General features: G+C 49.2%; 1 protein-coding gene across 4 annotated transcripts in view; it reads left to right on the top strand.

The window, feature by feature from the left end:
• HIPK2 (homeodomain interacting protein kinase 2) overlaps window positions 1–14,613 on the top strand; it is a 192,337-nt gene that overhangs the window by 133,468 nt on the left and 44,256 nt on the right. For 2 of the 4 annotated variants that reach the window (XM_045495853.1, XM_045495855.1), the window contains exons 6-9: window positions 276–460; window positions 5,815–5,977; window positions 9,363–9,489; window positions 10,444–10,565. In XM_045495853.1, coding sequence (XP_045351809.1) covers window positions 276–460; window positions 5,815–5,977; window positions 9,363–9,489; window positions 10,444–10,565 — 597 coding nt within the window. Of the gene's footprint in view, window positions 1–275; window positions 461–5,814; window positions 5,978–9,281; window positions 9,490–10,443; window positions 10,566–14,613 lie in introns of all 4 variants that reach the window. The other 2 variants (XM_045495852.1, XM_045495854.1) reach the window with 1 other exon arrangement.

The following is a 14,613-nucleotide window of genomic DNA, read 5'->3' as shown; positions in this document are numbered from 1 at the left end:
GGGCACGTCCTGTCACTTCTGTGTATTTTCTAGAACGGGCAGCGACCCGCTCCCTCCGCCACGCATGGCCGCCCTCTGCCTTTCCTGGAGAGGAAGCAGCCACCGCCTGTGGGCAGTAACAGCCCATGGCAGTGCCTGCAGCAGGACCCACACAGCCTTCTGGACACTGGGAAGGGGTGACAGACATGGGGATGGAGTTCCCGGCAGAGAAGAAGGGAAGCCGAGGGAGGGGCGGCCGAATGGGGTTTTGGTAACCTGTCCCTGTTTGCCTCCAGGTGAACATGACAACGGATTTGGAAGGGAGTGACATGTTGGTGGAGAAGGCAGACCGGCGGGAGTTCATCGACCTGTTAAAGAAGATGCTGACCATAGATGCTGATAAGAGAATCACTCCAATTGAAACCCTGAACCACCCCTTTGTCACCATGACGCACCTACTCGATTTTCCCCACAGCACACAGTAGGTGTCTTGCTCGATGCTTTTTACCAGGGGTCAGCAGGCTTTTTCTTTAAATCCTTTGGGCTTTGCGGCCATATGGTCTGTGTCACAACCACTCCACTCTGCTGTTGTAGCTGACGGCAGCCGTGGACCGTACGGAAACCGATGAGGGAGGCTGCGTTTCAATAAAACGTTATTTGTAAAAGCAGGCGGCAGCCAGATTGGGTGGCCCTGAGCCACACTTTGCTCTACACCAAAAAGCAGGGAACGGGAAGCGTGGGAGAGCTCAAGGCTGGGTGAACCCGCCCCGGGGGTCTGTACGTTAATGGGGTGCCCACAGTGGCAGCTCCTGGGAAGCAAAGCCACTTTCAGGGCCAGAGGTCACTCCCAGAACCATTCTAGTTTGGATCTGGGTTTGTTCGTCCACTCATTCGTCCCCGCAGTGGGCTGTGTGCTGGGGTGCAGCGTAGGGCAGAGCAGTCGGGCCCCTGCCCACCGGGGCTTCCAGTCTGTAGGTGAGAGAAAGACATCACGTGGGTGATCCCCCAAGAAGCAGGCTGTTACCAGGGAAAGCGGGCTGCAGTCGGGGCCTGGCAGGGCAGCCCCCGAGGAAATGACCACCGAACGACTAGCAACAGGTCACCAGTGAAAAGGCCGGCCAGGGGAGAAAGGGCACTGCCCGCGCAGTGACTGCCAGCACAGGGCCTGGGGCTCGGAAGGAGGGGAGGCCTCGGGACGAGCCGGGTAAGGCCCCGTGTTAAGAGTCTGGGTCTTCACCGTAAGAGCAGCGGAAGTCTCTGGTTAGAGCTGCGTTTGACAGAGACCGGCCTGCTGCTGCACCATCAGGTCAGAGAAGCCTGGGCAAAGTGCCTGTGAAGGGAGGTGACGTGAAAGCTGCTGGTGGCCTGAGAGAGCCGTTTGCGGGGAAGCAACAGCCAGTTGAGCAGGCTGCGGGACTGAGGGGAGGGGAGGGAGAAACAGGAGCGACCAGAGGGGCCCGACGGGGTTCTTCTGATACGAAGGGACCAGGGCAGTTCAGGGTGCTGGTGGGATGTGTCTGCAGCACGAGGGATTGAAGAGAAGGATGCAGAGGTTTCCGAGAGGCCGGGAGGCGCCAGGATGGCAAGGCCAGCGTCACGGGGAGGGGGGAGGGACGTGGGTATCGGCAGGCGTGCTGGCCTAGCCAGCGAAGTGGATGTTCTTCAGGCAGCTCCTGTCTTCCCTTGTGGAGAGCAAGGTGGTTGGTGGCTGACGAAGTAGAGGAAAGCCCGGGTGGTCGGGGCAGGAGGTGGCCAGGCCAAGTGGACAGAGCAATAGGGGAACAGAGCCCCAGGTGTGGAGGGTAACCGGGCCCCAGGTGACGGCAGGGGGACAGCAGGTCGTTACTCAGGGTCATCCGGGCTGGAGCTTTGCCAGGCTGTTGAGAGAACAAGACAAACTGACAGGCTTAGGATGTTGGCAAGAGAGCGGTCATTTTCCCAAATGATGGCTGTGGGAGGCTTAGCTGTGAAGGGAAAGGAAGTGAAGACAGAGGGGCCAGTGGGGCCGAACAGGTTGATCACCTCCAAGATTGGTGACTTTAGCAACAGCCAAATGAGCCAGATGGGCCAAAGTGTGGCCAGGGGATGAGACACTTGAATTTGCAGTTTGGGGAAGTGGGGAAAGGGTGGCCAGAATTGACCACAGGCCACTGGGATAAGAAGTGAGGAGCCAGGATGTCTGACCTCTGAAGCCCTGCCTGGTGGGCAGGGAGTGGGGCAGAGGCCCCGGTGCCTGACGGGGAGAGGAGAGGCCAGGGTGGCAGAACGGAGGGAGGAGGAATTTGCAGAGGCTGTAATAACAAAGTACGCTGAAGGCTGACCCGCTTCAACAGCAGAAGTCCGTGTTCTGACCGTTCTGGAAGCCCAACACCAAACACCAAGATCAAGGTGTTGGGCAGCACTGTTCCTTCTAAGGCTGCTCTGCTCAGCTTCTAGATGGCGGGCTCCTCCCTGTGTCCTCACGTGGTCCTTCTCGACACGTCTGTGTCCTAATTTCGTCCTCCTCACGGGCAATTGGATTAGGGCCCACCCTGATGGCCTCGTTTTACCTCTATAAAGATCGCATCTCCAGATGCAGCCACGTGCTGAAGCCCTGGGGCTTAGAACTTCAGCGGATGGATTTGGGGGCAGAGTTTACCCATATCAGAGGGTAATGAGGGATATCATTTCAGCCTCTCAACCTGGAGGCACTTGGGATGTGAAAGAACAGATAGTCCCATCCCTGGAAGTCTGCAGGGAGAAGCGGTATGCTCAAGGGAGCACCAGATTTTAGACGGGGTTAGGAGGAAACAGAAATACGTGAAGAGGCTGAACATGAGTTGGCACATCCTGGCTGTTCCTGCCACAGCCAGAGTCTGATTGGGCTGAGTCTCAAGGCTGGACTTGACCTTATCTGGTCTGCAGAAAATGAGTGGGTGGTACCCTAATTACCTCCTCTGATTTCAGTTCTGGTCCTTATCAGTTGATGTTGAGCAAGTCAGATCACATGGCAACAACCACCAATGTCCAGTTCAGAGAAGGAAGTTGGACCCCTCCCTCGCAAACTCTCATTACAGGATTTGTCCAATTTTGGGGTGGTAGGGGTAAGTCAAGGAGTCAGTCTGCGCCACTGAAGGAAGGCAGATTCAGTGATTTTTCTGGATAGGACTCCCATGAGATCAGTCTTCTTATATTCAGGGGTGAAATGGGACAATTGTGAACCAGCTATAGTAGATGTGGGAGATGGAGTGGTGCTCTCCAGACAGCTCCCAGTTAGCCCTCTGCACTGTCAATGAGACAGTCATCTGCACAATGTCAGGGCCGTAGCTGAATGACCTCAGGGTCCTGCCTAGCTCTGAATTCTGTTAAGGAAGCAGCAATAGAATGCTTCACTGTACTTGGTGAAGACCAAGCATGGAGACCATGAGCATGAGCCTCAAATTCAGAATTTGGTGTAGATCCAAGAGAATCACTGGCAATTTAGAATTCAGAAAACGGGCCCCAGAAGGAAAGACAGGTCTTTAAGCACACCTAGGCTTCCCTGAGAGTAGGCGTAACCCCTAAGGGTCCCTAGAACGGGCTGGGAAGACCATGAGAACAACAGGGTGAGAAGAATGCTCCAGACCCCACTCCTTCCGGAGACCCCCACCCTTGGGGCTGGGCCAGAGCTGCCCCAACATATAGATTAACAGGTGAAAGCGACCCCACTCCTTTCTCCACACCAGGATTCTAGTGCACAAATTCCTTAAAAGCCATTCTGACAGAATTAACCCAGGGTGTAAGTGTTTGCTCTTCCTGAAACTCAAAACTCAGACCATTTTAATTAGAAAATTCTGCGTCTAAAAGCTTTGGGTTGAATTGTCACAAAACCATATAATGCTTTAAATACATTCCAAAAAGAATATAAAATGCATCGCTTTATTCCTTCAGCTTCCATGTGAAAGCACTTGGCAGTTTGCTTGGCACTTAGTACATGCCCAAAACTGTCGGTATTACCAGCATTATAAGTAGTATGTTTCAGCTATTCGTTACCATAGACTATGTTTTCCTTTTTCTCCAGGGTGATCAGTCGGTAAGTGTTTATTTCGTGTGTACTGTGTGGCCATTTTAAGTAGTCATGAGCTCAGAAAGGATTCTTCGGGCATGTCTAAGTTCGGAATGCCTGTCATGGAAAGGACGTTTCGGGATAGCCCTCAAGCCATGCTTGGCCCAAATTATAGCACACCCATAGCACACATGCGTAATCTCAAAGGAGTAGAAAACTAATATTTTATTTATATTCAGTTATTACATTATTTATAATCAGTATCAGTCCTTAAAATTGAAATCTAAATGTGTTTTACTATCCTGAATGTTGGCATTTGAGGAAAAGTAAGTTTAATTAGAAAACAGAAGCGGGGCATCTGGGTGGCTCAGTCGGTTGAGCGTCCAACTTTGGCTCAGGTCATGATCTCACAGCTTGTGGGTTCGAGCCCCGCATTGGGCTCTGTGCTGACAGCTCAGGGCCTGGAGCCTGCTTCGGATTCTGTGTCCCCCTCTCTCTCTGCCCCTAACCCACTCGCATTCTGTCTCTGTCTCTCTCAAAAATAAATAAATGCAAAAAAAAAAAAAAAAATTAAAAAAAGAAAACAGAAGCGAATGAGAAACAGTGTATAAATTCTGAAGGACACTTCATGGTGGATTTTCAAGAACTCCGTGGTTGAGGCCGCTGTGGCTTTCCTTTTCCTTGACGCTGGTGTCAGCATTTTTAGACTTGACTTTCATAACTAGGGTTCTGGGTTTTTTTTTTTGTTTTTTTTTTCAACGTTTATTTATTTTTTGGGGGACAGAGAGAGACAGAGCATGAACGGGGGAGGGGCAGAGAGAGACGGAGACACAGAATCGGAAACAGGCTCCAGGCTCTGAGCCATCAGCCCAGAGCCCAACGCGGGGCTCGAACCCACGGACCGCGAGATCGTGACCTGGCTGAAGTCGGACGCCCAACCGACTGGCCACCCAGGCGCCCCTAGGGTTCTGTTTTGATTCACAAATGGAGGAAGAAAAAGAGGAAGAGAACTTCTATTTCGTGTAACTCGGCAAGAACGAGAAGAGCAAAAGGGAGGATGAAGGAGGTTAAAGAGGATGTGTGTGTACACACGAAAATGGCTAGCAATTAGCTCTTCGCCTTGGCAGATTCCCGACCTGTCCTCCCTAAAACTTAACACCTTTGACTCGTAAACAGGGACAACTATCCTGTCTCCCTCCTGCGGGTGTTGTAGGACTGAGTGAAAGAGTGCTTGCAAGCAACTGCCACACTTCTCAATAAGTGTTAACCACTATTATCCGTTATCCGTTATTACTGGTATTACTGTTCCCATTACTGCACTGGAACACGTGCAGTTCCAGTGGGGACAAAGAGTGCCAACTGGGTCCGGATACGGGTTTGGCTGGTTCCTCGGCTGTCCCCTAGATGGCGCTGGTGCCCCAGAAGCACAAGGAGTTGTCTTTGGTAAGGTGGAGGCGGGAAGCTGCTGTTTAATGTTCCCAGAGTAAACCATAAACCACCCCGAACGCTGAGAATGATCCGTGAAGTTGGTTCAGCAGATCAGCGATATGAGGAAATGCAGCGAGAGCCGTCAAGTCTGTTGTGCTATGGAGAGCCTTTGCCCATCCTGGGGAAATTCATCTGAATAAAACTGACTTGAGCAAATGCAAACTTCGCATGAGAAATCCAGGAAATTTAGACCTAAAGCTAAGTTTTCCCAGTGGTCTTGTTTACTAGATTAACTGTTCTCTCCCTTTCTCTCCGTCTTCTCCCCCCTTATACTGCGTTACCCTCTTCTCTTTCCCTTATGCCTCTGTCTTTTGCATGAACAGCGTCAAATCATGTTTCCAGAACATGGAGATTTGCAAGCGTCGGGTGAATATGTATGACACCGTGAACCAGAGCAAGACCCCTTTCATCACGCATGTGGCCCCCAGCACGTCCACCAACCTGACCATGACTTTCAACAACCAGCTGAACACTGTCCACAACCAGGTGAATGGGGAGCGAAGGGGAAGGTGGGCCAGGCTGACTGTGCATCAGGAATTGTATTTTCCCACCAAACCTAGTCAGGAGGCCAAATTCCTCCAGTATCATATAGAAGAGACAATATGCACAAAATTCCTCTCCTGTCACGTTTAACTATGTAAGAAAGTGTTTGCTTCCACGGTTATTTCCTTTGAGAGACCCAGGGACCCTGTAAAGGTACTCTTTCTGAGATAGTACCTCTTAGTGTTTCCCTTGGTCCTGAGGTGGGAATAACGTAAAGTCTCCTGCTATAATCCTTTTATGCCTGACACGTGCCTGGTAAAGAATTCTAGCACTGGAAGGGACACTGGCGGTCACCCCATTCGGGTCTCTCCCCCTTGTCCCCACACTGCTGGGTCCACATGATCTCCTTTCAGGACAGATAAAAGCTGTCCTTTCTCCAAGTCACAGGGAAAATCAATTCATCAGTCTGTCACCAGAATCCCAGCAGCTGGAATCAGAAGGGACCAGGAGAGTAAGGCTTTTTTCTCACAGATACCCAACTTTTTGAAAAAATTAGCAGAACCCCACACTTAACATGCTGTTTAAAATAGGGGTAACATACTTACCAGAAATACTTACTGGTTGAATAATTTCCAAATCCTAGTCTGGGCTGCCTCTGCTATTTAAGACACTTTTACTTTTATTCCCAAATTCCAGTCTTATCACTTCCCCCAAAGAACTAACTGCCCCTAGATTTTTCCAGCCTTGGTATCAGTCTGCAGTGGCCACAACACTCCCGTGTGTGTGTGTGTGTGTGTGTGTGTGTGCGCGCGCGCGCGTGCGTGCGTGTGTGTGTGTTCTAGAGGAGGAGAGGAGTGTATATGTTCTAATCCCGAAGTATGAATACCTCCGCCTGGCCATCCACTCACTTCTCTGTCACTGAAGAGGCACCGACCCCAGCTTCCAGCCTCTTCTCCCTCACGTCCCCCCTCTCCTAGGCATCCCTCTCTCCCCCGCCTAAACTCCAGGAGAGGCCACGCGGAATGTGCCACCCTCGGGACCACTGGTGTCCTTAAAGCTCTCCTTAGAGAGAAGAGCTTGTGCTCTCTAGGACCTGGAGTCCAAAGAAACAAACAGTCCCTCCCAGTGCCTGGCCCTGCACTCAGGCTAAGGTGTCCACAGCCAGACATATGCGCGTCTTGACAAAATACCACCACAGTTTTGTCCTTCAGCACCAGAACCCCATCACGTCAGCTGGCAGTTGGGTTAATATTATAAAGAAGTTCATCTAAATTGGCGGTGTCAGGGAGGGTTTCAGTGTGGAGCACACGGGCCCCAGGCGAGGCCTTGAAGCAAGCACAGAGGCTTGGAGAGAATGTGCTGGGAGGATTTATGTGAGTCTGCAGGGCCTGTGCTCTCCGGCTGGTGCCATGAGCACAGAAAGCAGAGGAAGGTAAATTTGGAAGGGAAGGTTGGCCAAACCATGGGTAAGGAGTGCCAGACCCAAACGCGCATATAGTGTTTATTAGACAGTAATTGGAGATTTGAGGGCAGAGGTGACAACATGCACAAAGTAGTCTTTTGGAAAGAATGTTCTAGCCTCAGTGCCCAAGAAAAACTGGAAGGGAGAAAGCAGAGGCTCACTGAGCAGAGCCCAGCCACCAGGGGAGAAACCCTGAGAGTCAGGTTCCAGGGACGATTGGAAGAAGGCAGGCGTAGGGGAGACAGAAGAGTCGAGGACCCGCGTGGGGACCTGGAGGGTGCCGGTCCCCAAAGAGGGAAGCTCGGGGCACAAGCCGGCAGTGGGAAATGGGGACAGGGCGAGGCTCCAGGAGAGGTTCTCTGGGCAGAGAACAGAGAGGAAACAGTAAGAGAACACAGACGCCGGCCTACACATGGCGCGCACAACCCAGAGGCCCAAAACCCACTCTTTGTGGCAATTTGTATTCTAAAATCCAAACGTGTGTGCTACATAATTTAGTGATTACTTTCAAGCAAATTAATTTGCTTAACACTAAAATCGGGCATAAAACCTAGGTCCAAAAAAAAACAAAAACAAAAAAACACATAAACTGAGTAGCCTTTTTATCAAATCTGACATGTGTACGTACCCTTCTTAAAACTCGACTTCTGTACTTGTCCAGGAGGCCTTGTGGCTCTTTCCTCCTTGTCCATAACCTCTAGTGGCAAAACCTGTGTTGGGCAATGTTGAATTCGATGACCCCGGTAACCTCCACCTATCTTGCTGCAGGATCCGTGTGAAGAAGCTAGAAAATTCCCAATTTAGAACCGATTTTCCTTCTGTGGCCTTGCTTTCCATGGAAGTTCATTCTCAAATGAGGTCTCTTTCCGAAAGAGGCAGGAGAAAGCACATGATTTCAGAATCCATTTAACCCTCTCCATTTAAGTTCCCCTGAGCCATCGGCGTCTTTCCTCTCTGGCCTCCAGCCTACGAAGCTGAACCAGCGTAAGAAGGCCCCAAACTCCAATGAGAAACCCCAGGATCGGTGTGTCCCTCTCCCTGGCTGGCTGTTAATGTAGCGCGTTTATTTGCAGTAACCTGTTCCGCAGCCATCTGAGGGTATCTGTGAACAGTGCTCGCCTTAGACCTGAGCAGGAAGGCCCCCTTCCGAGGCCCACTTCAGCCTCCCTCCATGTCTGTGTGCTTCCGTGCCAAGCTCTGGGTACCCAGGAGGCTGTGCCCGCAGAGGCCTCCTCCTGGCTCTGCCTCCCAAGTGTGGACAGCACCGCAGGCCCCAGGGAAGGGGTGTGTGAACAGAGCTTAGAGGTGTGGGCTGGCAGGCTCATATACGTGCACCGAGAGCCCCCCAAGTCATGGGACACAGCTGGGTCAGGAAGAGAAGGCAGTCAGGGGGTGAGCTCTCCCCACCGTCACCGTGTTCCAGTGCAGCAGCCCAGGGATCCAAGAGTCCTGAACTCAAACCCGGCCTTCCAGGTTGTTGGAAGGTAGAAGGGCAGAACATGAACGGTTTCTGGCCTGATTTTTAACTTTGCAGTTTGTAGACTTACGGCACGCAAGCTTCCGTTTGCACTCTGGTCCAGGCCCCACACAGGTTAGGCATTGGCCCGAGTATAAGCACCAAAGGGGATGCTGAGGTGAATGTGGCTGCAGGTGCCTGCTTTTCCCCGAGCCTTCAACTGTGTTTCCACTCCCCTCTGTTTTTGCTTTTTTGGCTCTTGGTTTTTGTTTATTTGTTTACTCCTCTTTGAGTTCATTTATTTGATTTAGACTCGCGTCTCCCAACATGCCACGTCCCTCATTTTTTATTTTTGTTTATTTTTTGTTCAATCCCCATCATTCCTTTAGGCTCCCACCTCCACCAGTGCCACTATTTCCTTAGCCAATCCCGAAGTCTCCATACTAAACTACCAATCTGCACTCTACCAGCCCTCAGCGGCGTCCATGGCTGCAGTGGCCCAGCGGAGCCTGCCCCTGCAGACGGGAACAGCCCAGATCTGTGCCCGGCCTGACCCCTTCCAGCAAGCTCTCATCGTGTGTCCGCCCGGCTTCCAAGGTAAGGCTGAGCAGACCCGGCCCCTCACCTGCTCCTTCCTGTTCCACCTCCAGGGAACCGGCGCCCACGCCTTTCTGTCACGCCCACCTGCCTGGACTAAGGCTGAGGCCAAGGCCCTCTTCATTCCGAGAGAGCACTGGCATTGCTGAACGTCAGGGCCCCTCTCCTACTCTGGCCAGCCTAGAAACAATAGGACTTAGGCTTCAGCACCAAGTTGTTTTTCTCCCCACCTGCTGGTGTTTTTGTCCCAGGCCAGCTGTCTGTAAATACCCACGTTGTCTGTGTTCTTCTTGTTAGGCTGATGTCAGCTTGTATTTCCTCCAGTGAAATGTCCTCGGGGCTTGCCACTCTCTGACAGCCAACTGGGTCCAGTTCTCACGAAGAATATGAATCTGTCCAAAAAGGACCTCCCACGCCTGTCCCCCAAATGATTCTTTAGCCATGCACCTCAACACTCTTCTCCTGAAAGTTCTAAGAACCAGCCAGGGTTGACTGTGTACGAGGTCTCAGGGTCTACGGAAAGCTCCGTATCTGTTCCCAAATGCGACACCCTGTGGCGTGAGCCTGTGTGTGGATGCTCAGTTCCAGACAGAGGGCTTCCAGTGGATTCACAGGCTATTCCCCGAGACCCCTGCTTTGACATACACCAGTGTATTTTCATGTCAGAAGCTGTCTTTCTGGTGTAATTTGTCAGCATAACCGTTCCATCTTTGGCTCTACAGACTCCTTAATTTGACCTCCTAGTCTCCGAAAACATTCCAAGTTGGTTTCTGTGGCTTTAACATTTTTAAGTTGGAAACTGAAGGGGAGACTTGCAAAGGACCAGGTGATACCTGGCGGGGACTGGTGCGAAGGGGAGATGGGAGCGGACGCAGCTGGCTAGGAAGGTTCTCCGCGTCCAGCTGTTTCCAGCCGCTCACCAACCCCTCTCTCCCTTGCCGCTGTCCGGAACAGGGCTGCAGGCCTCTCCCTCTAAGCACGCTGGCTATTCCGTGCGAATGGAGAATGCGGTTCCCCTCGTCACTCAAGCCCCGGGAGCACAGCCCCTTCAGATCCAACCAGGTCTGCTGGCCCAGGTAATTCCTTCTTTATTATTACTGGTATTGCCATCATCCCTGTTAATGTTGTTCACAAAAGAGATATATCTCTGCTAATTCCCTCCGTGGTAATGAGTTAGGTGCTTGGACTCATTAGAAGATACCAGTAATATTCTGAATGATCCCTCGGTGAATCACCTCCCTACGTTATCTTGCTTATAATTCCAAGAAGAAATTTAGACATAGGGAGAGTCTGGGGAAATTATTATTAACTATTGTGGCTTTATAATGCAAATGAATATGGAAGACATAGGTTTTAATCCTAACTCTACTAATAACTGTGTGACCTCAGGCAAGTCAGTTAACATTTCTTTGCCTCAAATTTCTTTCTTACCAGATAGAAATGATTTTTTTTTAGAGCCAAAAGGAGCCTTGGAGATTTATCTCCTTACTTTATAAGGAGTTGCAAAACCAGGATCACAGAAGCTGTGAGCTGGAACCTTCCTTATCTGTTCACAGAGGTACTCCAATGGTAGAGGGGGAGCACAAGAGGTGAAAGTGGTTGGAAATGCGTAAAGCGTTGTGGAAGTTTAAGGTAACGTAGGGATGCAGTGATAACAGCAATCGATCCTTAATGGCACTTGAACAAATACATCATCATTATGCCAGACACTCTACTCTGTAACTGTTTAATTGATTTAATCCCCACAACAGCACGATAAGTAAGGCATTTGTCTCCAGTTGACAAATACGGAGAGCAGGCACAATCACTGGCTCAAGAGTCCCCCAGCAAATAGGTGCCAGAACCAGGACACGAACCCTGGAGGTCGGATGCTGGCATCTGGATTTAGCCACCGTGCCACATTGCCCCCATACTTTCATTTCTGTCACTGGGCATCAAGGACAGCTTAACCTACATGTTGTCCGTTTAGAAGCACGTTTATTTTTAAATAAGGTAGGTTCCCAAAGCCTTCTCTCAGAGTGTTCCTACGGACACTTGACTTACGGTATCTTTTGTTGAATAGAAGTTTTTGGTTTGGGGGCACCTGGGTGGCTCAGTCGGTGAAGCCTCTGACTTGTTGGTTTCGGCTCAGTTTGTGACCTCACGGTTCATGAGTTCAAGCCCCACATCAGGCTCTGCGCTGACAGCATGGAGCCTGCTTGGGATTCTCTCTCTCCCTCTCTCTGCCTCTCCCCTGCTCACTCAGACGCTCTCTCTCTCTCTCTCTCAAAATAAATAAACTTTATTTAAAAAAAAAAAAGAAGTTTTGGGGGTGCCTGGGTGGCTCAGTCTGTTGCGTCAGACTTCAGTTCAGGTCATGGTCTCACAGTTGGTGAGTTTAAGCCCCACAACGGGTTCGCTGCTATCAGGGTGGAGCCCATTTCAGATCCTCTGCCCACCTCTCTCTCTCTCTCTCTCTCTCTCTCTCTCTCTCTGCCCCTCCCCCACTCATTTTCTCTCTCTCTCTTTCTCTCTCAAAAATAAATAAACATTTAAAAATTCTATTTTAAAGGGGTGCCTTGGGCGCCTGGGTGGCTCATTTGGTTGAGCATCCAACTTCGGCTCAGGTCATGATCTCGCAGTCTGTGAGTTCGAGCCCCACGTCGGGCTCTGTGCTGACAGCTCAGAGCCTGGAGCCTGCTTTGGATTCTGTGTCTCCCTCTCTCTCTGTCCCTCTCCTGCTCATGCTCTGTCTCTCAAAAATAAATGAACATTAAAAAAAAAGTTTTTGGTTTTAATTTTAACGTAGTGAAACTGCACAGGTCTGTTTGGGCTCTCTTTTCCACTGGCCTTCCTCATCCTGCCGTCTTAACTGTGATAACTAACACCTGTCTTGCTGTCTGATTGGGAAAGCCTTGTTCCTGTTTCGTTTTTCAAAAGTCCCCTGTCTGTCCTTGTCCCTTCACTTTTCATGTGAATTTAAACATCACTGTTACAAACAAAACAGTCATTGGCTCAGAGTCGCACAGCAATTAGCAACTGTCTTCTCTTTTTTCTTTTCTCTTTTTTTAGCAATTATCTTTTCAAAACAGAAAACCCTGGGGCGCCTGGGTGGCGCAGTCGGTTAAGCATCCGACTTCAGCCAGGTCACGATCTCGCGGTCCGTGAGTTCGAGCCCCGCGTCGGGCTCTGGGCTGATGGCTCAGAGCCTGGAGCCTGTTTCCGATTCTGTGTCTCCCTCTCTCTCTGCCCTTCCCCCGTTCATGCTCTGTCTCTCTCTGTCCCAAAAATAAATAAACGTTGAAAAAAAAAATTTAAAACAGAAAACCCTGATGTGCATTTACTAGACTGGGGCTAAATCTATATTTACTTTAGGAAAAGCTGACATCCTTATGGCATTAAGTCATTTCAGGCACAAACATGGCATAACTGTATATGTTATCTTTCACTCTTTTTGTTAAAGTTTTCTTCTGTTAGAACAGTTCCTAAATATTTTACAGGTTTTGCTATTAATAATTTTATTGATTTTATTTTCCGAGTATTTGGCTTTGGTTTATAGGACTAAAACTGATTTTGGTCTACTGAGTTTGTTATCTGGAAGTCCTTCCAAACTCTGATTAGTTATGATTGTTTCTGGGAGTTCCCTTGGATTTCTTCTGTGGACCGTCTTACTAGCTTTGTTTCTTCCTTGACACCCCTTATTCTACTGTGCTGCTAGCACCTCAAAACAATGATCACTAACAGTGTTGACACTGGACATCCTTAATTGGTCCCTGACTTTACAGGAAATTCTTCTAGCTATTTGCCATCTTTGGTCTGCTATCAATATTGGGTGGAGACAGCTTTCCCAAGCTTGCTAATCTTTTAATGAATATTGAGTTATGTCACACGTTCTTTCTGCATCTGTTAAAATACTTGTGTTTTTTGTTCATTAATCTATTAATGTGACACGTTACATTAATAGGTTCTTAATGTTAAACTATCCTTATATTTCCAAGGTGAGCTTTAATCATGTTCGTTTGATATGCTTGTATGCTTTCCAGTATTGGGCTGTTTGTAAATATGTGGTTAGTGTTTTTATTTCTATGTTCAGAAGTGAGAAATGGCATATAATTTCTCTTTCTTATAGAATCCTTATCTAACTTGAGCATCGAGGTTACCCCGTCTCATAAAATGTGTTGGATATTATTAACCTCTTCTTCTGTTTCCTGGAACAGCTTATTTAAGGTTGATATTAACCACTCTTCATCTCTGTTCTTAAATGCAAATTGACTCCACAGTGACCACTAACACCAGCTTCTGGTGGCACACCAAATTTTGTTGCTGAAAATTTATAAACAGAGAATCTTCTGTACTTAAAGCAAGCCTTTTCTTCCCTCTCTCACTGGTCCCCATGGCTTCTTTTTGCTCGCATGGTTTCGTAGTAGGGAGTTCGGAAAAAGCCGAGAAAGATCAAGAGAAGGAACCACAGGCTCACTCTGGGGGCAGCATAGCTTGTTCGTACTTTATCTGAGCGGCAGAAACCCAGACCAGCAGAAACCCAGACCAGCCTCCCAGTGCTCCTCCTCCGTGAGCCAAAACCTAGAGAACTCACATGTACTTACAGATCTTTTTTCGTTGGCGCACTTAACCCCGGTAAGCCAGAAATCATTTCTGAAAGAAACAATAATTAGCATTCTTATTAGCTAACCTCAGCTTTCTCTGTTGTTCAGTTTGGTGCAAACCAACAGGCTCAGCATTTCTGAATTTGTTTGTGTTTTAATCATAGCAGGGAAGAGCTTTGCCTTTTTGCCCACTTGAAAAAGAGTCCCTAGAGTGCTGTAAATCTCCAAGCGGGCTTAACCCAAAGCTGTAATCCGGAGCGGGAATAAAAATTACATGTGCAAAGATTTTAGTCACTGCAGTGTTTATAACGGGGAGCTGCTGGAAGCAGTTTGAATGTCCATCAGTAGGAGATTTGTTAAATAAATGGATGTGTACACAAAATGGAACGCCACATAGCCATTAAAAAGGACACGGAACACCATTGCGCCCCCACATGCAAAGATTTCTTGTATTAGGTGAAAACAACTTCCTGCCCTGTCCAGGATCACGTTGTGTCTTTCTGTCGGTTGGTTGCTTTTTCTTTCTCTGTTTGTCACTTAA

Source organism: Leopardus geoffroyi, chromosome A2 (assembly GCF_018350155.1).
Source record: "Leopardus geoffroyi isolate Oge1 chromosome A2, O.geoffroyi_Oge1_pat1.0, whole genome shotgun sequence".
Classification (NCBI taxonomy): Eukaryota; Metazoa; Chordata; class Mammalia; order Carnivora; family Felidae; genus Leopardus; species Leopardus geoffroyi.
The sequence above is the reverse complement of the archived record's forward strand: the minus strand, read 5'-3'. Positions and strand labels throughout refer to the sequence as shown.